Source organism: Epargyreus clarus, unplaced genomic scaffold (assembly GCF_041222505.1).
Source record: "Epargyreus clarus isolate Ecla_fem2 unplaced genomic scaffold, WU_Ecla_fem_2.2 ptg000010l, whole genome shotgun sequence".
In the NCBI taxonomy this organism is placed as follows: domain Eukaryota; kingdom Metazoa; phylum Arthropoda; class Insecta; order Lepidoptera; family Hesperiidae; genus Epargyreus; species Epargyreus clarus.
Genome location: NW_027332218.1, coordinates 6,567,444 through 6,595,267, shown reverse-complemented (window position 1 = coordinate 6,595,267; position 27,824 = coordinate 6,567,444). Strand labels below are relative to the sequence as shown.

General features: G+C 33.1%; 2 protein-coding genes and 1 long non-coding RNA gene across 5 annotated transcripts; 1 reads left to right on the top strand and 2 right to left on the bottom strand.

The window, feature by feature from the left end:
- The first annotated feature begins 400 nt into the window (after window positions 1–400).
- LOC140745407 (uncharacterized) lies at window positions 401–11,661 on the top strand. Of its 2 annotated transcripts, none has more exons than XM_073077249.1 (8): window positions 401–536; window positions 3,033–3,088; window positions 3,427–3,561; window positions 4,399–4,537; window positions 4,998–5,059; window positions 5,325–5,459; window positions 5,848–5,987; window positions 10,611–11,661. In XM_073077249.1, the coding sequence occupies exons 2-7, from the start codon at window positions 3,053–3,055 to the stop codon at window positions 5,977–5,979; spliced, it is 639 nt and encodes a 212-aa protein (XP_072933350.1). In that variant the 5' UTR covers window positions 401–536; window positions 3,033–3,052; the 3' UTR covers window positions 5,980–5,987; window positions 10,611–11,661. The 2 variants fall into 2 exon arrangements, with proteins under 2 accessions (XP_072933350.1, XP_072933349.1); XM_073077248.1 differs by having other exon boundaries at window positions 403–731.
- ix (mediator complex subunit intersex) lies at window positions 7,785–18,490 on the bottom strand. Its single transcript, XM_073077250.1, has 5 exons — window positions 18,136–18,490; window positions 17,367–17,428; window positions 17,053–17,137; window positions 13,843–13,941; window positions 7,785–11,559 (listed from the first exon to the last, which is right to left on the bottom strand). Exons 1-5 carry the CDS (start codon window positions 18,343–18,345, stop codon window positions 11,443–11,445), a joined length of 573 nt encoding a protein of 190 aa, XP_072933351.1. The 5' UTR covers window positions 18,346–18,490; the 3' UTR covers window positions 7,785–11,442.
- A 5,086-nt stretch (window positions 18,491–23,576) lies between these two features.
- Window positions 23,577–27,077, bottom strand: LOC140745406 (uncharacterized). 2 transcript variants are annotated; one of them, XR_012102662.1, is made up of 3 exons: window positions 25,369–26,505; window positions 24,125–24,592; window positions 23,577–23,814 (listed from the first exon to the last, which is right to left on the bottom strand). It is a non-coding gene; the product is annotated as an uncharacterized LOC140745406 (long non-coding RNA). The 2 variants fall into 2 exon arrangements; XR_012102661.1 differs by having other exon boundaries at window positions 23,577–24,592; window positions 25,369–27,077.
- Between the last annotated feature and the right edge of the window lie 747 nt (window positions 27,078–27,824).

Here is a 27,824-nt window from a genome sequence, read left to right as displayed (position 1 = left end):
CAGATTTTTATTAGGCCATAGGGCCATAGGAGTTTGCGTTGATCCGTAGCTACCTGAAGGTCCTACAATTGTAAAATTTACAATCAAAAGATTACAAAAATCGCATCCATATGTCAGAACATTGTCTTTAACTCGTTATCTACTTAAAACTATGAAGAACATAATGTAATATCTAAGTACATTAATTAAGACACATTAAAAGAGGCGCCTCATCGTCATTTACAAACAACGTTACAAATTAGGTTTAATAAACCATTCATTTGAAAAAATAATAAATTAACAATATCGAAGTAGCATTCCTAATGTGTTAAAAGGTAAGCCGACCCTCGGTTTACGATCCCACGCCCCGATGAAGTTGAAATGCTTCATTCATACACCTCCGATGTACCTGTCGAAAACCTTTTAACTTTACCTGCATTTTGAGAGCAACGTGTATTGGTGCACGTAGATACGTTCGTCTTTTTGTCGGACACTATGGAGCAACTAGCGATGGACCCTATTTACCAGAATCGACCTCACAGCTATTGATAAAACTGGTTGGTGTTATTTATTTAATTGTAGTCGAGCTTCCAACGGCGGGCTGAGTGCACGAGCGACAACACTTTCATACTAGCGCGATTTATTACAAAGTGACCGGTGTTTAAAAATGGAGTTGAACTTCATAACGACTTTAATAAAACACGATGTGAACCACAATGTGAAACAGTGCTTCAAAACAAAAAGGCCCTTCAGTAAGTTGCATTTTTATGATCTTTGGGTTGTTATTTTTTATATGGCTGAGAGCGGCATTTTAATTGGGTACCTTTAATTATTTACTGTTGTTTATGAAAAAAACTACTTCAAAAAAGGAGGTTTTGTATTGTGTTTTAAACACTGTTTTGTATTCTTTTAAAATGTATTGTATATTTATTTATATAATAATTAATTTAAATTGTATTGCGACCGCATGTTAATGTGTACTACTTTACTAAAGTTTTGAGATAATACTTTTAATTTTGTAATTTAGGTGGTTATAGATATTTCAGCATTATGTCCTCCCAAATATAAATTGTATATAAGTATAATTATTATAAGGTTTGAAGCCCTCTTTGGAGGTTCTGGAAGCTTCCGCAGCAATTTCGTTCAATCCATGGGATTAAATAGAATTCCAACATAGAAAGTTTTCGGAAAGTTAAAAGGGTTTTCCTTTCAATGATTTATTTCTAAATTTTTACCACTTTACCTATTATTTATATTATTCTCTAAAACTTATTTCTACTAAAAGATCCTAAGTTGTTGTTTTTAACACATTTCTTTTAAATCCAATTAATATCTATTATAATCATTGTTTTTACAATATAATTATATTTTATTATGTATATTGCCAGCGAGCCATGCCTACATCCATAATAATATAATGATTGATTAGTTTGTTTACTTTTGATGTACCTACAAGTTTATACCACATACCCGTCTCATAATTATCTATTTAAGTATTTAATTTCGTTTTATCTTATGAATGAATTTAGCTTTTGAATAGACACTTGCCTCAATTATGTTTGCCAATATTATTGACGCCAAAACCTTTTTGAAATTAGAAATATACCTAGGTATATTATTGTAAAATTACAGTTTTACAAGACAGACATTATAATGTTTGATTTATGGGTAATTGGGTAGTATAACTCCTTTCTTAAATACGTATGTGACATTAATCAACGTGACATTAATTTAGCAATTCATCTTCATGATTGCCTACTTTAAATATACGATTTAAGTTCTTATCTCAAATTGCAATTCTCCCTTGTTATATTGTAAATACAGCTCATAAAAGTTGCTAAGTCATAGTTAATAAGTTATTAAGTCTCCCTTCGCGTGGGTTTTTACAAGTGGGTCCTTACCTAAGATTCCGTTAGAGGAAAGTTGACAAGCCAGTTTATATTGTATGTAATGTACTTACGTATTTCGTAGCGCCGTAGCTTTGAGTAATGATGCTTTGAGTATAGATGAGTGATAATAGAAATAGAGCTTTCTTAGTAGAAGTAATTCCATTCATTATTCAGGTTACATTATTAAATTTACTTACTCCAAACTTTTTAGCCTTGCTTAGTCGTAGCACATTTTTTTGGTTTATAATAATAATATACAATTACAATTAATTCTGATTTGACGTTTAGGTATTACATTTAAGGGCTAGTCTCTCTATTTGAATTTACTGAGCTTAAACTGATTGTTGTGATTTTATTGAAGTCACCAATTCACTTAATAATTAAGGGTAGCTACCCTAGATGTCGCTTAGTAGAATTAGTAGAAGAGTATCGAATATCCTAAAGTATTTTTATACATATTTATTATCTCTGAAGTTCACTGAACTGCGATCGTAGTAAACTACAGACTGTATAATCAGCCGGTTGCTTCATAACTAGGATACACTATTTGCACACTATCAATTCACGTTAATTGCCTAATTACGCCTAACACACACATAAGTACGTGACCAAACTCAGCCATCGGAATGCACAAAAGACACGATACAAGAGGTTGCTTAGAACATTGTTAAACACAAAAGAATTAATACAATAAGGATTTTACTGTTGATAAGTAACGAGATCAATGAACTACTAAATATGAATGAGTTAACTAAATAATGTCATCTGAAGACAACGTGAGGTATCCAGTAGGTACCTATCCCATTTCACCTTTTTTGCATTTCCAATTTTTCTATTCAAAAGCTAAAAGTTTACAAGGAAATTAAATGTACTTAACGAATAATTTAGTTGGCTTGTGATGCACTGTAGTAAAAGCAAGTGCATGAAAATATACATAAAGAAACCAATTTAGGGCTAAACAAGTGAAATTTCGGAACCCAATACGAGTAGATACTTACCTACTCGTATCTTCAATAGATCAGAATTTCTATTCTTCCTTTTGTTAAATTTCACACTGTTATCCCATAGAAACACAGAAATGAGGAATCCGAAAACTTTATGAGTCGTTTCGTTTCTTCTATTTTTTACACTATGAAATATTAAATATGTTTTGTTTTGTTACAGTTAGCCGAAAAGAGGAAGTGATGGCAATTAAAAGTAAATTCCCTACCAAAATACCGGTAAGTTAATAATTTATCTTGATATTTACATGATGAAATGTTGGTATCTTAGATAGTACAATTTGCTTACTACGTTAGAAGATAGGTACTTAGCAAAGCTTTAGTAAGCACACTAAGTGACTCTATAGGCGTGGTGATATACTGGCTGTAATGTAGGGAAGCACCTTACTTAGACGTTAATCATTTATTCAAAAATCTTTATTTAATTTCAAATATTAGGTAATCTTTATAATATTCGTTCATTGTGTATTAACCTGTATAGGAACTATGTTTGAAGTGTTGAAGTATAAACAATACAGGGAATTGTGGAGTACCTAAGTGTATTTTTTTATTCACAGCTAATAGTCGAAAGATACCACAAGGAAAGAAATCTGCCAACGCTGGACAAAACGAAATTTTTAGTTCCTGAAGACATCACCATGTCCCAATTCCTAGTTATAATCCGTAACAGAATAAGAATAAAGCCAAACCAAGTGAGTGGATACCCTATCATTATATGTACATATATCTATACTAATGTTATAAAGAGGAAAACTTTGTTTGTTTGTTTGATTGTAATGAATAGGCTCAAAAACTACTGGCCCGATTTTAAAAATTCTTTCACCATTCGAAAGCTACATTACCCACGAGTAACATAGGCTATATTTTATATGAAATATATTTAATAAATAGATTTTGAGGCGGTACAAAGTTTGCCGGGTCAGCTAATAATTATATATAGTCACTAGTTAGCGACTAACAAAAATGTTTTTTACTATGTAACGGCTACTCACGATATGTGGTGTTTTAATTTCTTTTTGCCGACATCTCGACCCAGTTGCATAGATAGTGTTACTGCCAGAAAGCATTTGCTATCAAAAGGTTAACGTTATGTTAAATCAATTAGCTATACGTTTGAACTTAAACTATCTCTGTCATTTGACGTATGTGCAAGAAGGTCAGATTATTTTAGACTTCGTATGCGAATAATAATCATTGAAGTCAAGTAAATAATTAATTACTTAGATCATAACAGTGGCGATAACTCTTAATGATAATGGATTACCTAACGTCTTAAGCGCCTTAGTAGACACCTAGGAGCTGTCATAGAAACTAGTAGTAAAGGGATCCTAAACTTAAACGAACGGTAGTTAAGTCCTTTCGGAAATAATGTTACAAGTAATTATAAGACAATGTAAGATTGTGCTAAATTAGCTAGCTTGTATTGGCATAATTTAGTTTAAAGATCAAATGAGCATTTAGTTGCAAAATATTTACTCATTGATATCTTGGACACTAGTTCGTGTATTGAGTGATTTTATCTGTTTTAGGCATTGTACCTCATAATCAACAACAGGTCTATGCTGAGTATGAGTCTGACTATGGCACAGGCTTACGAGGCATACGGAGATGAAGACGGTTTCCTATATATTACATACGCGTCTCAAGAAGTTTTTGGATACCAAGACGGTGAGTTCTTTTACGTGAATCTACTATAGGTGCATCCTAACCCGAGGCCCAAGCCTTATCCTCTAAGTTCAAACGTAGTTTGCACGTAGTAGCTTAGAAAAGGTTTTGTACAGTAAGGGAAACAAACAAATCCGTGGCCCAATCTCTAACTGGAATAATGTGTAACTGTCCAATTTTGCGTCGGCAAGTACATTTCCATTATGCGTGGTACAGTCAGAGGTGTCTTATAATTTAATAATAAATTACTTTCCTTTATTGTTTAAAATTTGTAACACATAAAAAGTTAACGTGCGTACTTCGAAGACCCTATTAGTACCTACCAACTTACAGAAACACCCATCATAATGCCACTAGCGCGGTCGCCCATCCATGACTGGCCGTGTTGCACAAGCGATATACCGAGTACCTATTCATTACTTATTCTACGGGTTATCACTTATTGTCTTACTTTTTTCTACAGATATGACAGGATCAAATCAAGAAGTCGAGGTTATTAGACACCGGTTCCCAAATAAGATTCCGGTAAGTTAACTCTGTTTCTTTAACTGTTCTATATTAGGATATCAGCAGCTAGTTTATACGAGTATGTAGGTTGTACGTACGTATATCTTATACTGAGGAACGTCTCCTAAAAGTATTACTTAACGATACATTTATTTACTAGAATCTACGTGAACTTGCCCTTAACTTAATAAATCGATCAAGTTGTATAGAATGTGCTTGCCACCTTTCATATTTAGATATTAACTTAAATTTTTAGCTTCAATTAACGTCCGTATATTTTTAGTTGTACGTAGAACGTTATGCGAGAGAAAAAGAAGTGCCAGTCCTGGGTCGCAACAAGTTCCTAGTGCCCCAAGAGCTCACCATGTCCCAGTTCCTCTACATTATAAGAACGAAGATGAAATTGCGAGATTCACAGGTACGGACACACCTAAATTGATAAAATTTTGACAAGCAGGCAATTTTCACAATCATTACATCATTAATGTCCCACTGCTGGGCACGGGTCTCCTCTTACAATGAGAAGGATATGCCTACATAGGCCTACATAGTAGACTTCACATACCTTTTAAAACATTTTTTTAAAAACTTCTCAAGTATGTAGGTTTCCTCGCAATGTTTTCATTTCATATTATATATTTGTAACTTTTAGTCAGTTAATCCAAGTATTTCCAGTGTTATCTATCAAGCGAGATAGCAAACTAAACTTACAGAAAGTCTATAAAGCAAACAGAAATTAGAATATTTTACATATAATAAAATGAAATCTGTTTATGTTATCTGTAGCAACGTTATTTGTTTCGTAGGCTTTATATCTGCTAGTGAACGACCGAGTGCTCGCAAGCCACAGCATGACGATGGCGCAGGCGTACGAACAGTTCCGCAGCAATGATGGATTCTTGCACATAACGTATGCTGCCCAGCAGGTCTTCGGATGAACACAACTGTGAGTACAGTTGATGATTTATATAAATAAACTCCTACTGCATATCCATTGCAATGCATCTGTCATTTTTTAATGTCTGTCGAATCTGTGGTATCTGTATTATCTGCGTTCGCTTCTAGCTATAGGATGTTAAAGAAAAGCAATTATGTTTTAGGGATGACCCCAACCTAGAATACAGCATTTCTATATGTTTCCCTAGAAACTCCATAATACTTCTCTTAGCAAAGGGCCATGCAAAATATACATACCTAATACGCTCGTCTCATCATGTCACTCTGTATCTATAAAGTGTTGTCTGTGCGTGTTATTCCTTCATTGTTTTTATTAATGCCAAATACACTGTTAAAAGCTCTGTTATTCTGAGATAAAAAGACAGAAATACTAAAGAACTGACGAAAACAACAAACGAAGCGTCCAACCGATAAACCGATAATAAGTGACCATTGGCCAGAATGAGTCTTCCTTAGTCTCGGTCCATTGACTGTTGCACTAACAATCAGATTTATTAAAATAGACATTTTTATCTTTAAATGTGTTTGTATCTTCTCAATAAAATATTATGACCTTATTGTATGATGTCGGATAGGTATATAATTACCTTTGCAATTGTTTATTTATTGCGCACATAAAGGCAATTAGTAAGGTTTTACTTCAACGCACGAACACACTACTAGCTGAGGTTGAACACACTACTACCTCACTTTCTAAAATATATTAATTATTGAAATATAGTTGAGGTCTACTAGCCATGCTCTTGGTTTTACCTACGTTTGCTAGTATCGAAGTCGTAACATTACATGCATATATCATCAGGGCCGGATTTAGAGGTCTAGAGGCATTGGGGCAACAAAGGAGTGGAGGCCTGGCCACAAATTATTTTCCGAATAAAATGTACATTTTTTTCAGTTGAGTTTTTCAATAAATATTTTATTGTGAAACGCAGGTAGATTCTTCTAGTATTCATGTTTGTGCAAAGTACTGTAGATAAAGGTAAAACAGCGAAAAAATAAGGTCAATGGATTTTTTTTTTTTTACTAGTGTTTACTAGTCGGAATTAAAAAAAAAACCGACGTCTCTATTGTGGGGGCCCCTCTTTTGTGGAGGCCCCGGGGCCCTCCCTTAAATCCGGCCCTGTATATCATACTTTTATGAAATAAAAAACACTTTAATAGACCTTCCTTGTGTTGGAGACTTTGTGCTTAGCAGAGGTCCAGCTGGATCTCCGGTTACAGATTCGAATTCTACAAGAACTACCGCCTCAAACCTTGTGTAATCTATCCTATTCAATTTGTCTTTGCAAATTTTACGGATCCTTTTAGAGCTTGGCGCATTTTAAACTAAAAATCTGGTCAGTTTTTAATATGAATGAATATTATTATTTGTACCATTCGTTATTTAAACTTAAAAACAATGCAACTAAACGTACATCGACCTCTTTATGCCTCGCTTGAACGTTTATTTACATAAGTAATTATGCATACTACTTTAAAATTTAATAGCTACGATTGTAGGTAAATATCAGTAAAAGTGTAGATACCTACTTCACTGAAAACATCAATATTCCTTTGATTTTAAATACGATTCTACAGTTTATTTGAAGTTTTTACAGTTTACTTGAAATTTTTAATTGAAAATTAAGAATCTTTCATATTTTAAGGATTTAAGATTTTTTTCTAACTTTTAGGAAGAGTACCTTCCTAGGGAGAAAGTTTTAGTAGGTATCGTTAAGTCATTTCGTGGGATCCTGTATACATAAGTTGTTTTTGTAATATAATTGTTATGAAGAAAAGACGAAAATCAGTAATATAATTTTATTTGATTTTATTAACCATGCGAACATAAACGTCTACTCTCTATAATTTAGGGATACCTACTTAAATCTGTCACAGTTATTTGACATTTCCGTGTTAGTTATAGCTTGAGTATATGGAAAATACATGTTGATTGAATGATCATGGTCCACTTACAATTAATATGATTTATTGACTTGTTATTTTGATAAGTAAATACATACAAAGTTGTTGTAGGTACAGTAAAGCAGGAATACATAAATTTTAATGGGGACTTACGTCAATCATACAGAAGAGATAAAAAAGGGTATTGCAACGGTTAAAAGTAAATAACCCTATTTATTTTATAAGTATTATAATTATTATATAATTTATCATTTGATGTTTTCTGATCAGTAATTGAATCTGAGAACCAGATCTTTACTAATACCTATACCATAAAATTTAACAACAATATAAGAGAACAAGACTTAACAACAATATAAGACTTAAACAACAATATAAGACTTTCAAATGTTTATTATTTAAACCTTTGATAAGTAAAGATACTTCACCACCTTGAAATTGAATGAAGCCACTAAAAGGCTGATTTGTCAGTTATTTTTTTGAATTCTTAGCAAATAAAAAACATTTTTTGAGAAAATTTACGAATATAACTAATATTGCGTAATTTACATAATAAATAAATAAGTATTTCAAATATTTTAGGGACATTTTAGCACGGATACGTGGCAAAACTTTTTAATGCAACTATTTCAATTGTCAAAACTGCTTACATTTTTTTGTTAGGAGTGAGTAATCTTTACCAATCTATGATTTAAACAGGCTTATATAATTATTACTTATATAATAATTACGTTACAGTTAATGTTATTGTTAATACAACTATTGATGTTTATATAGTTTGTAATACATATCTTATTATAAAGTGTCGTTATCAACAAATACTATGTGTTATGGTACTATGTGTAATATTATTTATCAGTGTGAATGTTCGTCAATTATTTTCTTTATTTACCCATAGATTAGTACCATATTACTCACAGTTTTGAGAATTGAAATAGTTGCATGAAAAAGTTTTGTCACGTCTCCGTGTTAAAATGTCCCTAAAATATTTGAAGTAATTATTTATTTATTATGTACATTACGCAGTATTAGCTATTTACTCATAAATTTTCTCTAAAAATGTTTTTATTTGTCAAGAATTCAAAAAAAGAACGTACTAATAAGCCGTTTCAATTTCAAGGTGGCGAAGTATCATTACTGATCTATGTATTTACCTCACATCAAGGGTACTTAACAACAATGAACGAAAAATATTTTATTTCAAACTGTACATATTTATAACACTAGAACTCCCATTTAATTGTGGGATCAAATAACGTTACTTCGTGTTACTATCAAATAGGGTTATTGCCCTCTTCGCTAATCAAAGCATAATTTAATTTTATAATTCGAGCACATACAGTAATCTCCATAGCAACAGTATGTCATCTAATATTTTTTATCTGTGCTCTGTTTTAACATATAAAATGTTACCGCATTTCCCGCGCTGATAACTTTTACCGAAGCTCTTTTACACTTTGTGATTGTGATAATATTTTAATATGTTTATTACTATTCGCTACAAATTTACCTACAATTTTTACACCTACGTAAAACAGGCCAACAATTTTTACACTGCCATCTTATAATTATACACACTCTAAAGCTAACTATGTGTTAAGGCATCTATCACCTACTTAGATTAACTTCAAATCGGAGAATAATTTTGCACGATGCAATAAATGTAATAAATAAGATACTTATTTTCTAAACGTTAACCATCGTCTAATCACAGTATCTTAATGTTATTAATCTCTATTTATTTAAATACAACATTATTTTGATTATAATTAGAGATATAGTTGTGGTGAAATCTTAGTGGAACCACCTAAAACTCCTTATAAATAACCTTTACAAAATCAGTACCAATTACTGACTAATAAAATTATATTATATCAGAATAACAAATTAATTATCTTCATTCACGGAGGAACTTAATACTTAGAACTGGAAATAATATATCTTATTCAAACAAATCTATACATATCAGATCAGAGCTAATGATTCACAAGACAAAACAATTCCATGATCGGTGAATGTTTATCTTCGTTAAGGAGAAGTCACACTGCATAATTATTATGTCCAATTATACATAAAATACATTATCTTTGTCAACCGGAAATCAACATCTATAGTCTTCTTTTTGTGAGTCGAAAATCTATGATTGTCTTCATATTTTAAAATAACTAAACAGTCCAAAGTTTCATTTCAGAACAAACCTTTAAGTAAAAGTTAATTTAATTGAATTATAAAAGCCACTTTAAACAGAAGTGTGCGTCGGTCGTGTTACCGAATAAAGTTTCCATAATAAAATTATTCCTAAGCAAATATTCGTTGTAAATGTGTCCACATCCTAATGGGTACAGCTGAGGCAGCCATCATGGGCCCGTATTATTCCACAGCGGTGCACCGAACGCAACATTATTTATGTCACAATAATAAGTTTATCTTGGGTCGTGCGCAGCGCAAACAATACTGCACGACCATTCTCTCCACCGGCACTGATACCGCCGATTTATGACTTTTCCACACTATCTACAGCCCCCCAAGGGCCTGTTGTTATGTGAATCATATTGTCATGCGAAACATTTAGTTTGTAGTCATGTATAGAACATTAGTAACACGAAACTTTCCTAAAGATTTCGTTGCTTCAAAAAATTAGTGCGATTTTATTAATAATGTTATATATGTGCAATAAAATATTTAAATCCTACTTTTCTTGTTCCAGGTAAAAGCTCATTGGAATTTGGAATGGATGATTTAAAAGAAACTGTGTATTTCTTCAACAACTAAGTGTGAGCGCGCACTGCGTGCAAAACGGTTAGCGTCATACTGCACGGATTTTAATTAGATGTGTCATTTCTTTCTTATATTATGTCACAACGTAACAAAAATTGTAGTGCGCGCTCGCACTTATACAAAGACTGATAGTATTTTATGTGCTTTTAACTTTGTGATAACTTAAGCTTAGGATTTTTTAATTAATAGACACTTATGAAAATTAATTGGCCGGTCCTACACTTATAGAACTTTCATTTATTATTATAAGATTACGAATTATATTATGTTATTTTAAGTATGTATGTTATTGTTATTTTATAAAAAAAAACATCATTTAATTATATTTTTTCTATGTATAATGAAGAATTGTTTACTTATTGAAATAAAATGTATAAATAAAGATATTTGAAATTTATTGGATGAATATTAATTAAATTGATCTCAAAAATGGATAATGATTTTATTTTACTGTTTCATATTTTGGCCACAAAAAAATTGAAGAGTGAAGACTGTTTACAATATAGATTTATTATATGTAATAGAATTGCCATGTACAAAAACAGCCTAATGTTTTAATTCTAAGATAACACTTAAGTTCTGTAAGATCAAAGACTAAAGGAAAGATAACATTGTGTAGATTCATAATTTAATTAATTTTAGATACTATCTTTAGTCCATTTCACTTTATAATTAGGATAGATTTACAAATACATTTGCTTCACTCTTTCGTGAATTGTTTCTCTACCCACTCGGTCGCGAGTGAGTTCGATCCTTTCTGGTCATTCGGTCGGTGATATGTTCTGCGCGGCCGCCACAAGGGTGTCGTGGATGTCCTTCGCGTATGAGATCTGGAGACGCACTGTGTTCATGTACTGCGGGTAACTGAGTGCTGTGTCCTGGAACACGTTAAGTCATTCAATAAAAGTGCTTATTTTGCAATGAAAAAGTTAGTAGCCAAAAATAAATACCGACCAACAAAATATAATAGTGCTTTCCGACATGTTTTTTTTAAATAATAATATAGGAGTAGCAGACGAGCATGCAGTCCACCTGATGGTAAGTGGCTACTGCCGCCCATGGACATCTGTAATCAACCCCAGATAGGATTAGGTATACCTACCTGAGGTCGGGCACAAATGCGCCGCTACCCCTGAGGACTAAGCTGGAACGCCTCGGAAAAGTCTGTCTCCCTTACCACACCCTTCAAAACGGAACACAGCAGCGCCTATCACTGCTGTTATTAGGTAGAAATAGGTGTGGCGGTGGTGCCGCCGGAGTCGAACCACAAAGGGTTCTACCACCTTCAAATGCTACATAAATGTCATCTTTTGAGGGAGATTTTACTAACCACAGCTCTCAGATTAACACAGCAACACGGAAACTTGCAGAAATTGTATACTTTTTATTGTATATTGAATTACGCTTCTGCAATTCGAAGCTACATTGAAGGCAAAATATTCGCTTACGTCGTTTTAAACACATTCAATAGCGACTATATTTTTACTTGATAGCTATCTCATATAAACTAAAATTAATTAATAAGCAGATGTGCTACCAAGTGGTCACCTTAGGTGATTGACATTTGAACCACAATAATCGTCACTGAAGTTTATAAAGAAGATTAATTAAAAAGGGCATGATCAATTTCTTGAAATTTCTCTCCTTGACCTGCCTTAATAAATTAAAAACACACGATAAAGGACTATCACAAAAAACTATCGCGAAAGAGGAAACGGAAGGAACCTACTGAACGTCTCCGGTCGACATATCGTTGTATCCTATCGTTACATTGAAATATGTTGTAAATTGTATGGAATATTGTTCGGGCATTTGTACAGAGGCAATACTCAATTGGATACTTATTGCTACAAATATAAGTATGAAAACTGATTGAACAGTGTGTTATTAGAAGTAATAACTTAGATAACACAAGACTAGAGATAAACAAACAACAAATGCTGTTTGTTTAGTAAAATTCTGCTTACTTGAAACTTAGCTGTTAGAGCGGATGTTTTGGCTTTAAGTTGGATTATCTCCGGATAATAATGGCTTATCTGTTATAACTATTATTGTTTTGTTTTCACAAAAGATATTCACAAAACTTAAAAATAATGAAAACCAGACTTAGATAGGAATGCCTCGCACTTCTAACTGAATCTTATAACAGCGCATCTGCGAAAATTATGTGAAGTAAAATGTCCTTACTGGAGTTTACAATTATCAGCTTAATATCAGTTTATTAATGAAAGAATTCCCTCACTGCTATGGTTATTTCCGTCTTACAGCAGCGGTATGCGGCTACTATTTTCTGGTTTTAACATGAAGCCTTCGAGTAAACCTTACCTTACAATCATCAACACATCTGTGTGCAATCAGATAGAACTCCTGTCCTCATAGGTGTCAACACAACTTTGTTAAAAGATCTGGCGTCCCAAGTCACTGGCGTAATCGAAATCAATAAAAAAGTTGCGGATTTTTGACGTAAAAAGTGTTTTTTAAGTGTCCAATTTGAGGAGAATTTCATGATTCCAGTCTATAACACAGGTATAGTTATCGCCAAACTGCTAGTCCGCTCTGAAGTTGTTCCGACAAAGTAGGTGTAGTCATACAATTTGCTATGGCCAAGCGATTCATTTCGATATTCAGAGCGGACTCGCAGTTTTACGCGGACTATATGTGATATTAGGTTACCTAGCCTTCACGTGATTACGTTTAGCTTCTTTACCTATACCTTATATTATAAAAATACCCCATAACCATGTAGTACCATTTTTGAAGGTGGTAGAACCCTTTGTGGTTCGACTCCGGCGGCACCACCGCCACGCCTATTTCTGCCTAATAACAGCAGTGTTAGGCGCTGCTGTGTTCCGTTTTGAAGGATGTGGTAAGGGAGACAGACTTTTCTGAGGCGTTCCAGCTTAGTCCTCAGGGGTAGCGGCGCATCTGTGGCCGACCTCTGGTAGGTATATCTAATCCTATCTGGGGTTGATTACAGATGTCCATGGGCGGCAGTAGCCACTTAACATCAGGTGGACTGCATGCTCGTCTGCTACTCTTATATTATAAAAAAAAACCCTAGCCTTCACTTGATTACGTTTAGCTTCTTTACCTACATCTTATATTATAAAAATACCCCATGACCATGTAGTACCATTTAACTGCATGTCGTATTTACTTACTTGCGTGGTGGGCCCTGAATCCAGCCTCGAAGAGATTACGGTGAGGGGGAGGTAATGCGATGCCGACTGCGCTTGCTGGATACAAGTTACTGCTGTGCGCTGGAAAAGGATTCAATTTTTAACACACACTCAAAGTACGAAGGGTCAATATTATATGTTTTTTTCCACATTTTAGTCTGATTATACAGGCTATAGGAGACATACCTACTACTGATTGGTCATAGTCTCTCACACTAGCATAATTTATAGGTGTGTGTTCTATTGCATTTTTTGAATACTGATTGCATAATATTAAATCATTAACATACATAAGATTTTCCTATTTACATAAAATTATATTTTGTGAACATTGCATTGTAAAAGGTACATAAATATTCGAAAGTACAAGATTTATTTGAAAGATTTGACTCATACATAATAATATTGCAATTAAGATAATAAGTAAAAAAGCTAATAATTATTAGACGGAATTCGTTGCTCTGGACGGATTCCTTGACTGCGTATATACGCAGTCATGTTTACTATATAGTAAACATGACCCTAAATACGTGTGGCATCTTCTGGACAATTCTACAATTTATCATAATTAAAAATATCCTTACGTTATCGCTAACTGACCAAGACCCAGTTTCCGGGAGGATATCCGAATCTTAGCTCTGATGTTATCTCTATTGGCTTTGGATATTTTTGTAAAGTTTAACCGAATACTTTTCAAGGATATAAACGCCTTGTGTATTTGAACAAATTAGGTTTATTTCTAATAATCTTTTCTTGTGATAACGGTATTATAATTAAATAGTATGATATTTTGATGTAGATTTTTAATCATCTTTGAATGCTCTTAAAGTTTAACTCACGTTAGATATTTGCCGAGTCGAATTTATTAATCTGATTATGAATCTCAAATTAAGAGTTTTACCAATATTTTAAATAATTAACGACTAAATTATGATAAGACAGGTACCTACAGTCTTCATTTTGTACTTATATTTTATTTATTAAGCTTTTTGCTTACAATGTTTTCTCTTCGCCGGAATGGGAAATGAGATAAATTTTAATCCTCTTACGTAATCGTACGATGGATCACGTCAAGAGCTAAGTACTAACAAATCATTAGCGTTAGTAATACATTTCTTGTTTAGCTGCGATACGATAGGGAGTGAAGCAAAAACATCAGTGATAAGGGTATTATAAGTACCTAACATTGATTGGTAGTTGCCAGGTCAATAAGTTAATTGTTGCACATAATGAAACCACGCGATCTTATTTACTTAGACACTTACATAGTAACTAATGACAGATATTATTTTTGTCTCTATGCACGACGGAGAAATTTCCAGAAGTTGTAGACCTACCTACCTACCTACAATGTAATGCTAGTTTGCCATCCGTGTTTATTTGACCTCTGTTTTAAGATAATGAGCAGATGACGACTTAATAAGGACTAATAATAGACCAAATTGAGCCTTCTCTTTCTTAAAATTACCTATATGAGTATGGATTGATCCCATTTATTTTTTGTTAAAAACACTTCATTTCTCAATACATGATATATTTTTAAAGTTATTTATTATAAAAATATTATTTAATAATTTGATGAAAGTGGTAAATTATAACTTATTTATAATTTTATGGTATGTTTAGGGTAAATTTAAACTATACCAAAATAGAGTGTATGGTATTAAGAATTTAAACTTCTTTAACATTTTAAGGAAAAAATATATAATTCATCTCATTATAATTTCAAGCCAATAAACAACCGGACACTTACATTTTATTATAGAGATCTACATAGAACATTAATCTGGTTAGAAGTAGCTTTAACTAGAAAATATCAATAAACAGACAGATTTGTTATATCACAATCATAATTAATTAGAAGCAATATTAATCAGACATCTTTCTCTGCACTAATTAGATATTGTAAATTACTTATTGATTAACTCTAAAATTTCAAATTGAAAAAAAAAATCAAAAAGTATTTTTTGTCTCACTAGTCACATAATGTAACAAACATACTAAATACTATATTTAAATAAAATTACCAAGATTATGAATTTTAAATAAAATACTGTCATAAAAAAATATAGCCAAAAATTGCAGTATTTTATACATTTTAATTTTCCATCACTAAAGAATTTAGTAGATTTACCTGTTTATTTTTATTGCATAATTATTACAAGAAAATTAACACCTTAATATGTGTATCCTTCTCACATATACAATGTAGTAATGGTTTGAAAGGATTTAACTCGTTGATTAATGTGTTTATTGTTTTCATCTTGCAGATATGAGGAGATAACACACCTCAGGGTCATGTTTTTTGCAGTTGGAACTTTCTTATTGTAAACAAAAATGCAACAAAGTAAACAGGGAAATAAATAATCTTATAACTCATAAATATTACTTAATATTATTTTCCATTATTAGTTTTCCGAAGGAGATATTATACAATAAAATTGCTTTAGTATATTCAGATATTATGAACAAATTAAATACGAAATATTCATAAGTCTTGTTATATATTTAAGGTGTAAGTTTATAGGTTTTGTGATATCATTATAAAGTCAATTGCGTCCCACTGCTGGCCATGGGTCTTCTCTCAGGCTAGACTACAGTCCACATTTTGGGCCAAGTGTAGATTAGTAAAGTTATATTATATTCGTGATAGAATCAACAATATTTACATATACATATGTATGTAAATGTGATCACACAAAGGTGACATGTGATGATCCCATGATATTATGTTTATTTAGTTTTGATATACAAGTATTTGCGTGATCAAAAGCTTGTGACATAATACTATTAGAAAAGGAACTTCTACCACATTGATTACTGTAAATTTTACTAGTATTATTTATTATTACATAATTCTGAAGGTGGAAGAACCTTTTGTGGTTCGAATCCGGTGGCCCTACCGCCACACCTATTTCTGCCTAATAACTGCAATATTAAGCTGCTGTGTTCTGGTTTGAAAGGTGTGGTAAGGGAGAGATACTTTTCCGAGGTATTCCAGCTTAGTCCTTAGGGGTAGCAGCATGTCTGTGGCTGACCTCAGATTGGAATATCTAATTCTATCTGGGGTTGCTTACACATATCCATGGGCGGCAGAAGTCACTTATCATCAGGTATACTCCACGCTCTTTGCTACTCATATAGTTAATATATAAAAAAACATATACATAATGATGTAAAAGGTCAACTTACTAAGTGCAGTTCCATTTGGTCACAGAGTGAGAAGAATTCTTCCAAGTTCTTATCAAATCTTGGCACAGGATTATCAATTCCTTTCCTGTAATAAAAAAAATACAGACAATATTTTTATTTAGTACTTCGATACATGCATAATAGTTTTAAAACTAATATTGTAATTTCTGTCCTCATACAACATCATTATTCATCATCAATGTTCACAATCATCATATTCGAATCATCAATTTTCACAATCAAGTTATATATTTAGCAAAGCAATCAAACATTATCAGAATATTACTAGTAATGAATCAAAATGAAATACATACGGATTATTTGCATCAATATTTTGATTTTGATGAAGAATTTGAGCAGCAGATTTCAGTGTCATCTGAAATAATAAGACAGAGATATTAAATTATCAGTAAATTATAAAAATAAAGTATTGCTGGTTTAAAATCTTTATTCTTATATTTGTAATGTTTTTAGTACTTAGCATAGGGCACTTCTGAAGGTGGTAGAACCCTTTGTGGTTCGACTGTGGTGGCATCACCGCCACACCTATTTCTGCCTAATAACAGCAGTGTTAGGTGCTGCTGTGTTCCAGTTTGAAGGGTGTGGTAAGGGAGACATACTTTTCCAAGGCGTTCTTAGTCCTCAGGGGTAGCGGCGCATCTGTTGCCGACCTCAGGTAGGAATATCTATCATATCTGGGGTCGATTACAGATGTCCATGGGCGGCAGTAGCCACGTAGCCACTTACCATTAGGTGGACTGCATGCTCGTCTGCTACTCTTATAATATATTATAAAAAAAAACTTTGTGTAGTGGCCAAGGGAACTAAATTTGGTTGGTTGAATGATAAATTGAACACAACTTTTATAACATTGTTGTGTACTTATGAAAATAGAAACAATTTTGAATATTAGTGAACCGACTGTAATATTCTTATAATTTGTTTGAAAATAAGCCATATTCCCACCAGACATATAATACTTCTTTGTTACTTCATTTTAAGGCTTCAAGCCCTTTTAAGTATCATTGCTGAGCACCCTTCCCACTATTGAAGTAGCCCCATGCCAACTACGCATATACTTACAGGTAAACACTCTCGAAGGGAACCCATCAAGGTTTTAACTTTGGTAATGTTATCCACTTTGTCCTGCTGCGGCGGTTGTTGAGGTGCCGCGGGCTGCATCTGCTGCGGCGACGGCTGCTGCATGATGGGACCCGATACAGGCATCTGCATGCCTACGTTCTGGGCTGGGACCACCGAATTCATCGGTACGTGCATGTTCATTTGATTCATGGTTGCGCAGTATCAAAATGATAGCAGATAGAGTACTTTCTGGAGTAGAACTACTGCCGCTTTGTAAGTTTGAAACTAACTTAGTTTAGTTATATTATGTTTGAATTTTTTCTTGGACGCTACCAAAACCAAAACTCATAACAGCTGACAGTGCCTGACAGCAATGGGCAATGACACTAATGACAGTTGACACTATTGTAATATGACAGTTTATAGTTAGGGCTAATTCATATTAAGTCGGGCCGACAGTTTTACCATTTTATTGATTGCTGGGTCTTGTGGTGAACTTAGCACAGCATTTGCCAGCAGAGCACTAAAAAATGAGAGTTCTATTCGCATGCACATGAGTTCTATAGTTCCTGATAGTTTTCAGGAATAGTTCTGGTGATTTCACTCAGATTAAGCAGAATGAAATAATGCTCCGCTAACTTCACACAGCAGAGGATTTTCTAGAAAAAGCTATTGATTAGTGTAATTAGTTAATATCTGAAGTGACTAATAGTTTTCTGTGATAGTTCTCGCGATAAAACCTGAAAAAAAGTTAACTGATAAAATAAAATGCCAACTATTTAACCAAAAAAAAAATCTGCAAAATGGTTATTTAAAAGCGGAAACTCGTCGATTTTGCAAGTCCTAGTAATAAAATGATACATCTGGTTACGTGGAAATAATTGAAAAAAATATTTGTCTAAAATCCATCCGATTTTTACTATTCTAGTATGCTCTGCTGGCACTTTGGTGTGAGTTCTGGGATTGATTATATTTTTAAATTGTAGCCATATTATTAGCCTATGTAAAACCGACGAGTTCCTGCTCCCTGGTTGCGTAAAAATAATATTAAAAAAGTTTTTTCGAAAATCTTTCGGATTTGTACTATTCTAGTATGCTGTGCTGACACTTTAGTGTGAGTTCCTGGGACAGTTATTGTAAAAATGTATCATTTTATTACTAAGCTTTGCAAAATCGACGAGATTCCGCTTTTAAATAACCATTTTGCTGATTTTTTTTGGCTAAATTAATGGCAGATTATTTTATCAGTATTTTTTATTCAGGTTATATCGCGAGAACTATTACTGAAAACTGTTAAGAACTCCAGATATTAGCTAAATACACTAATCAATAGCTTTTTCTAGAAAATCCTCTGCTGTGTGAAGTTAGCAGAGCATTATTTCATTCTGCTTAATCTCCGTGAAATCGCCAGAACTATTCCTGAAAACTATCAGGGACTATAGAACTCATGTGCATGCGAATAGAACTCTCATTTTTTAGTGCTCTGCCATAGATTAGTAAAGATACTTCGCCGCCTTGAAATTGAATGAAGCCACAAACGGCTTATTTGTAAGTTCTTTTTTTGAATTCTTGACAAATAAAAACATTTTTAGAGAAAATTCACGAATAAATAACTAATACTGCGTAATTTACTTATCTATGTGCTCTGCTGACAAATGCTGTGCTAGTTTCACGGACACGATAAATATGTGGGTTTAACTAAATAAAAAAAACATTTTTATTTTTCAATATGTCCAGTAAGACTCGACCGTTAAGAAACGGTAAAATATGCCAAAGTTAATAGCGATATTGACTATCGTTATCGATTTTTATCATTTTTTTTTAAGATTCATAATTGGGTACTTGACAGTTTTAACAATAAAATATGAAATATATCCAATATGTTAGCTTATAAGTAAACATAAATTATGCAGTATTTAGTTTAATTTTTAATACGTTCTAAGTATTTTAATTTTTTAAAAGAAATTTTCGATTTTTTATCTGTGGATTTTAAATCCCAAAACGGCGACAGTGCTGCCTTAAACTTCATGTGACGTCACCACATGCATAATAAACAAGACAAATAAAAATGATATCGTTTGCTGTTAGAGTTGGTTGAATTTATGTTGTGAACCGAAATGAATCCACAGTATATTAAAGCTGATAGCGTGAATCTGCTTAAAGAAGATATACAATGCAATAAATAAAAATGAATACAAAAACTTCCGTGAAATAACCTATGGAAATCACAAATAAACAACGTAAGTAAAATATTCTTTATATTTACATTTAATCATTTCGGACAGTGGGGGGATTACGGTTCTTACGGCGCCAAGATTTGAATGCGGATCCGTACAGATTTCGATGAGACAAGACGAAAAGTAAGAATAAATTTTTTTGATATCTCGCTTAGTTTTCGAGATATCGATACTCAAAAATTATTCGAAAATTTCGATTTTTTGCGTTTTAAAAGTGAAATTGCCGAGGAACGGCGCGGCGGAAACGGGTGCGACTGGTATCTCCGGATAGGGGAGGACGTGCAGAATACGGTAGAAGAAAAATGAAGACAATTTGTTAAGAAACGGCGGAGGAAAATGAGAAAAACCAAAAATTGATTTTTGAAAAACGGAGAAAATTATATTTAAAAATTTAGAAAACGGAGAGAAACGGAAGTAGTATGTGCGAAAAGGTATCGTTGAGACGAGTACGATGGTATAAAATAATTAGAAATCGGGCAAGGGACAACGAAGTTAGAGGTGATTGAAATTTGAGTTGGTATTGGTTAGGTTAGGTTAGGTTAGGTTTTTTTTTAATTATTATTATTATTATCATAATAATAGTGATAATCATAATAAAGGATAAAATATATCTTCAAAAAATTTTTTCAATAAAATTCCAACATTTTTAATAATGTATTTATTAATATCTTGAAAACTAAGCAAGATATCGAAAAAAATTATTCTTTGTTTTCGTTTTCTTTTCCAAAAATCTATCGAAATACATCATTAAAAGAATTTTTATTTTTTTATTTTTCGATTTTTAAATATCGATATCTCGAAAACTAAGCGAGATATCAAAAAAATTTATTCTTACTTTTCGTCTTGTCTCATCGAGATCTATAAGGATCCGCATTCAAATTTTGGCGCCGTAAGAATCGTAATCGTGCCCGGACAGTTAAAACATTTCTTAACCGATTTCCGATAGAAGAAAGGTTGTCTTTAAGTGATTATCAAGCTTTTTAAACTATACTTATATTCTTATGTGAACTGCTTTAAGGTTATTTATTGATTATATTTATATTTTCAGATCTTCGCGACAGTCGTATACTGACGACGCTATAGGGTATGTGCAGTTTAAGAGGCAGGCAAGTTTGTGTTTCATTAAAAGTAAAAGTTGTCCTGAATACAAGGTACTGTATATGAAAAACAAAGTTTTATTAAATGTGATGACTGTCCTGCCTCCCAAGGATGCAGCAAACATGCAGTAGCATTTTTAATGTGGAGTCATAGAAAGTGAGGAACCAAAAGTTTCAAAGGTGGTCAGCACTCTGAAGTACATAAAGTAAAGGAAATGGGAAATAGTAGTTCTTTACTTGAGTAACCTACCCAACAAGATGAAGGAAGGAAAATGACCATACAGTTGCTGTTATTGCACTACAGATTTCTCAAAATGACAATGATAAAAATTATATATCTAGTTGTTACAGATAATAATTTTAAAAATGAAGAAAGTACACACTCAAGCAGCACAAAAAATCAGCTTAGCAAGAGCTTCAATATACAAGAAAATAACAGCTTCAAAATGCTTTGTGGTTATCTGTAGTAAATATTGTAAATGTAACATATAATGATAAATATATACAAAATTTCTATGGTGTGTCTGCAATAATAGACCCATATAAACCTAACAAACAAAGCAGTCGGTTAATAAAAGATTAAAATTAGCAAATCATGTATTTTTAATTATACAGTCCTGTAAGTCAATCCATGCACAAGTAATAATAACTCAGTCATCGAAATAGTTTGTTTCTTATTAATTCATTTATTCTATTCTTAACTAATACTAGTCTAACTCTATTCTTATCGTAGACATCTTTATAATATATGAATGCATTAACTTGCTGTTTTGTTCTGATTACATCCGGGTTTGATGATTTAGAGTAGAGGAATCACTCCTTATTCTTTTTTCTCATTAATACTTCTATTATATGTTTGAATCCTCTGTCTGCAAGTTCTTTTAACGTTTATGAGATTTCGGCTTAGGAACGTGTATAAGCAAATTTGTTAGGATATTTAGCGATCGTACTTGTACACATCGTCACTGCACACGTCTTATAACTTGTCATTTATTTCAATTTTAGTTATAGAAGCTAAATAACTCCCTATTTTCTTCCAAGCGTTGTTTGTTTACAGTATAATGACGTTTCGCCACAAAATGACACTTGACCGCCTGATTTAACGCGACGTTCCGTTCACCGTAAAGAAACTTTGTTTTTTATTAATAAATAGCCCTTTTTTCGAAAAAGTGATCAATGAAAGGCATATATAATACGTATACTAATTCATTAAAACACTTTCCCAAAAAGTGTCAAGTAGCCAATTCAAAAAAAAGTTATAAATATATTTTTTTTATTATATAAGAGTAGCAGACGAGCATGCAGTCCACTTGATGTTAAGTGGCTACTACCGCTCATGGACATCTGTAATCAACCCCAGATAGGATTAGATATTCCTACCTGAGGTCGGCCACAGATGCGCCGCTACCCCTAAGAACTAAGCTGGAACGCCTCGGGAAAGTCTGTCTCCCTTACCACACCCTTCAAACCGGAACACAGCAGTGCCTAACACTGCTGTTAATAGGTAGAAATAGGTGTAGCGGTGGTGCCGCCGGAGTCGAACCACAAAGGGTTCTACCACCTTTAAATTTAATTTAATAGAAATGGTGGGCAAAAAGAAATCAATCCAAGGCCAATACAATTTGGTATAGATAAAACTAAAAGTGTCATCAAACAAACATAAAAGTCGAAAAAAGCGCGGGAAACGTTCAACTTGGCGGGCGTCTTTTTTTGAGATTTTTCATTTAATTTATTTTTTTAGTAGTTTAAAGATCAGTTAAGTAGTGTATTGTAAATATATTTTTATTAGTTTATCTTATTATATATAGTTTTGTAAATATCTCACTTGGGTAAGTCTTTTAAATTATTTTATGGCGGAGGATGGTACCTTCGATCCTGGGGGACCTGAAATCCCCCAGGTCGGAGTTAATATTGTAATACAGAACGAATCCAGTATGGACACTGATAGTTCTATCAGGTCTGAAAGGAAACGCGTTAAAGCTGCGCGCAAATTTTGTAAAAACTGCAATAAAAAGAAAAGGACCGATAAATCAAAACACCATAATAATTCAAATCGTAGTTGCATGTGCTTAAGTGAGGAATCTAGTGGAAATGAAAAGAAAAAACATAGAGCCCATAAAAAAGTTGATATTAGCTCTCCTCCATTGGAATCTTCACCCGCAGATGTATGTAACACCTCAAATTTGGAAGTATCTAATACCCAGGATACAGTTAGTACAGAACCAACTAGGCGCATTCGTTATTATATTGAAACAGATAATGCTCCTTTCCTTGTACATGTCCAAAAAGTTACACAATCTTTGTCTGACGGTGCCACACTCCACCCTATTACATTTGGTAATTTCCTGAAAAAAAATAATAATGTGATTAAAAATATTGTTAATGGCAGTCTTAAAAGAATAGGTCGCAATAGAATAAGCATGGCATTTGCCAACTATGAAGATGCTAATAAATTTGTTTTGAGCCCCCTATTAGAACAAAACAAGTTAAAAGCTTTTATTCCATCATTTAATGTTACGAGAGTCGGCATAGTAAAAGGTGTTCCCTCAGAATGGTCTGAAGAAGAAATTAAGTCCAATATATCGGTACCAATTGGTTGTGGTGAAGTTATAAATATGCGTAGGCTGAATTATAAGGTAATTGTTGAAGGATCACCTGTATGGAAACCCTCTCAATCTGTAGTACTGACTTTCGATGGACAGATATTACCTAAGAGAATTTTCATGTGCTATAATTCATTAAGTGTGGAACTATATATCTATCCAACTATACAATGTTATAATTGTTGTAAATATGGTCATACTAAGGTGCATTGTAGATCTAAACCACGTTGCTATAAATGCGGTCAGGAACATACAGGAGACACTTGTAGTGTCATTGAAATTAATGCTTACTGCTGTTCATGTTCAGGATCTCACTTTGCTATAAATAAATGTTGCCCAGAATTTGAAAGACAAAAAAGGATTAAGCTGACAATGGCCCAAAGTTGCATGTCATATCTTGAAGCTTCTAAAATACATCCCCCTATATCCAGGTCATATGCCGAAGTTTTACTTTCTGAACCAAATACATTACATTCCGAATCTATTCTTTCCACAGCACCACACTCTAGTACTAATACATCTACAAAAAAAACAATATTTTTGAAACCACGTGTACCACCTAAACAAGTGAGAGGATATGACAAATTAGCTCATAACTCTCTTATTAAAGATTATAACCCAAATCTTTCTGCAACTAATGGTTCTGCTATTGCAAAAAGTACAATTGAACATTTTTCTGTAAAAGATATCATAAATGAATTAATTAATACTTTAATAAAGTTAAATATTGTAAAACCGGACAACGCTGCCTTTTTAATAAATGAAATGAATAATGCGCAAAACCAAGATGGACAAGTTAACCAACATAGTCCAATGGAATTGCCGCAGCATAGTTAGCAACAAAAGTGATTTAATATACTTAATTAATAAATATAACCCTATAGTTGTTACACTATCTGAGACATGGTTAAAGCCCGGTTACTCTTTTAGAGTTCCAGGTTTTTCATGTCTCAGAGAAGACAGGCCTGATGGGTATGGTGGAGTCGCCATACTCATACACAATTCAGTCTCCTTTACTCCACTTATATTGCCATCCCATAGTGAAGGTATATGTGTTATTGGAGCTTATGTAAATAATGTAAATATAATTTCTGTGTATATTCCTAATCCTTCTTCGGCAATCTTATCTGAAATAAATGTCTTTCTAAGCAGATTACCAAAGCCATTTTTATTATTAGGTGATTTGAACTGTCAGCATGTTACATGGGGAAGTTCAAAATCTACATGTTATGGAGAATCTTTATTAGATATCTTAGATATAAATAATTTGTGTGTACTTAATACTGGAACACCTACTCGGCGAACTAAGCCTGAACAAGGTGATAGTGTGCCAGATATATCTATATGCACTCCTGATCTTGCATCTATTCTTACATGGCAATCATTGCCTTATTCATATGGCAGCGATCATATGCCATTGCTGATTTCTTTTCCCCATCTTAAACCACATACTTTCAAAAGATCCTTCCGTTTAAAATATAAACTTAATAGCCCAGACTGGACTTTATTTAAGTCTAATGTCGACAAAAGATTATCTACTTTGCCTAAAGTTTGTAGAGGACAGGAGCCAGTTTGCGCCGAGGCTTTGGCAAAACTAATTATTGAAGCTGCCGACGAATCTTTTCCTATTCGAAAAAGCAGGCCCGATAAAATTCCTTCACCACCCTGGTGGGATGAAGATTGTTCTAAAGCAGTCTGGAAAAGAAAACAAGCTGAAAAAGATTATTGCAATTCAATGACAACTGAGAATTTTGACATATACTGTCAGGTGTCACAAGCTTCAAAGAAAATTCTTAAAGAGAAAAAATTAGAAGGGTGGCAAAGATTTTGTTCTTCTTTATGCCCTAATGTTAGTTCTACTCTGGTTTGGCAGAATATTAAAAAATTTCGATCAGCCTTTAACCCATCCGTAACTCATACAATGCCATTATCAGTTGCATGTAAATTTATGGACAAACTAGCCCCAGCCTCAGTTCCTGAAGATAACATAATTTCTATTTCATATAACAATGATTGCGACGGATTAAACTCACCATTTACCATGTCCGAATTAACATCTGTACTTAGTTACTTAAAAGACTCTGCACCGGGCGCTGATGGCATACCATACTCATTTCTTTCAAATAATTGTTATGGTGTCACTGAATATTATTTAAATTTAATTAATTCTGTTATGATTAGCGGGCACATCCCTCTATCATGGAAATCTCAGATTATCATACCTATTTTAAAACCCGACAAACCTCCATTGGAAGTTTCATCTTATCGCCCCATTGCTCTTTCAACTACTATAGCAAAAGTTGCCGAACATCTAGTTAAAAATAGACTTGAATGGTTTGCCGAAAGTAATAAACTTTTGGCTGATAGTCAATATGGATTTAGGAGAGGTAAAGGTACTCTTGATAATATAAGTATCTTAGTAACAGATATACGTATTGCTTTTTCTAATAATTGTAGTATATTAGCAGCCTTTTTAGATATAAAATCTGCATATGATAATGTTCTCATCCCAATATTAAAGCTTAAGATGCTTCAATTGAATATCCCTAACATACTTGTAAATTTTATTATAAATATGCTATCTGAAAGAGAAATTAACTTAAATGTAGAAGATCGTATGATTACAAGAACGATATGGAAGGGGCTTCCACAAGGGTCGGTCCTTAGTCCAATCTTATATAACATTTATACTCATGATTTAGATAAAACATTTAATGATTCTGTTAGAGTGCTCCAATACGTCGATGATTTATTGCTTTATTCCACCAGTTCATCAATACCCACAGCTTGTGAAAATTTAACATCTTCTCTTAAATTACTTAAAGAATGGTTAGACAGGAATGGTTTAGACATATCAGTGTCCAAAAGTGCGATAGTTCTATTTTCCAGAATGCGAAGTCCTCCACATTTAAATGTTACATATAATAATGATACCATTCCTACAAAAAGTGAAGTAAAATTTTTAGGTTTCATCATGGATTCTAAGCTTTCAGGTATACCTCATTGTCAATATGTAGCTAATAAATGTGAAAAAAACCTCAATATCCTAAGATGTCTGTCAGGTGTATGGTGGGGTGCCCATCCGTATACAATGAAACTTGTGTATAATGCCATGATACGAAGTGTTATTGATTACGGCTCTTTCCTATTAGAACCGTGTAACGTCGCTGGTTTAAAAAAGTTAGATGGTGTGCAAGCAAAAGCTTTAAGGATCATTTCAGGTGCAATGAAATCTAGCCCAATCAATGCGTTACAAATTGAATGTGGAGATCCCCCTCTACACTTAAGACGACAATATCTGTCGGATAGATTTTTAGGTCGGTGTCTCCAAATTTATAATCATCCAATTTTAACAAAAATCCGTCAAATTTATGAATTAAAAAATTCTCCATATTGGACACATAAATCTCCACCCTGCCTTCTTCGAAGCTTTGAGAAATTTAATAGTATTGAAGCTCCTACTTCCGCTGACACTATGCTACCGCTGTTTAACAATAGTTACGATTCTTTATTAATGTCTCCTAAAATCTGCGAGTTTTCCTTATCAAAAAATGATGTTCAATGTAATGCTAAATTTAATTCAATTATAAATAATAATAAATGGCAAGGCTGGCATCATATTTATTGTGATGCTTCTAAACAATCTAAATCTGGTTGTGTGGGTGTAGGTTTGTATCATTCCCAGTACAATATTGTACAAAAAATTAAACTTCCACCTGAAACCTCTGTATTTACAGGTGAATGTTATGGTA

Coding starts and splice junctions, on each gene's coding strand:
- LOC140745407 (XM_073077248.1), top strand. CDS start 647: ATGGAGTTGAACTTCATAACGACTTTAATAAAACACGATGTGAACCAC. Junction 3,089..3,426: donor AATTCCCTACCAAAATACCG/GTAAGTTAATAA, acceptor TTTTATTCACAG/CTAATAGTCGAAAGATACCA. Junction 4,538..4,997: donor AGTTTTTGGATACCAAGACG/GTGAGTTCTTTT, acceptor TTTTTTCTACAG/ATATGACAGGATCAAATCAA.
- ix (XM_073077250.1), bottom strand. CDS start 18,345: ATGAATCAAATGAACATGCACGTACCGATGAATTCGGTGGTCCCAGCC. Junction 17,138..17,366: donor AATATTGATGCAAATAATCC/GTATGTATTTCA, acceptor TTTTTATTACAG/GAAAGGAATTGATAATCCTG. Junction 13,942..17,052: donor ACCAAATGGAACTGCACTTA/GTAAGTTGACCT, acceptor ATCCTTTTCCAG/CGCACAGCAGTAACTTGTAT.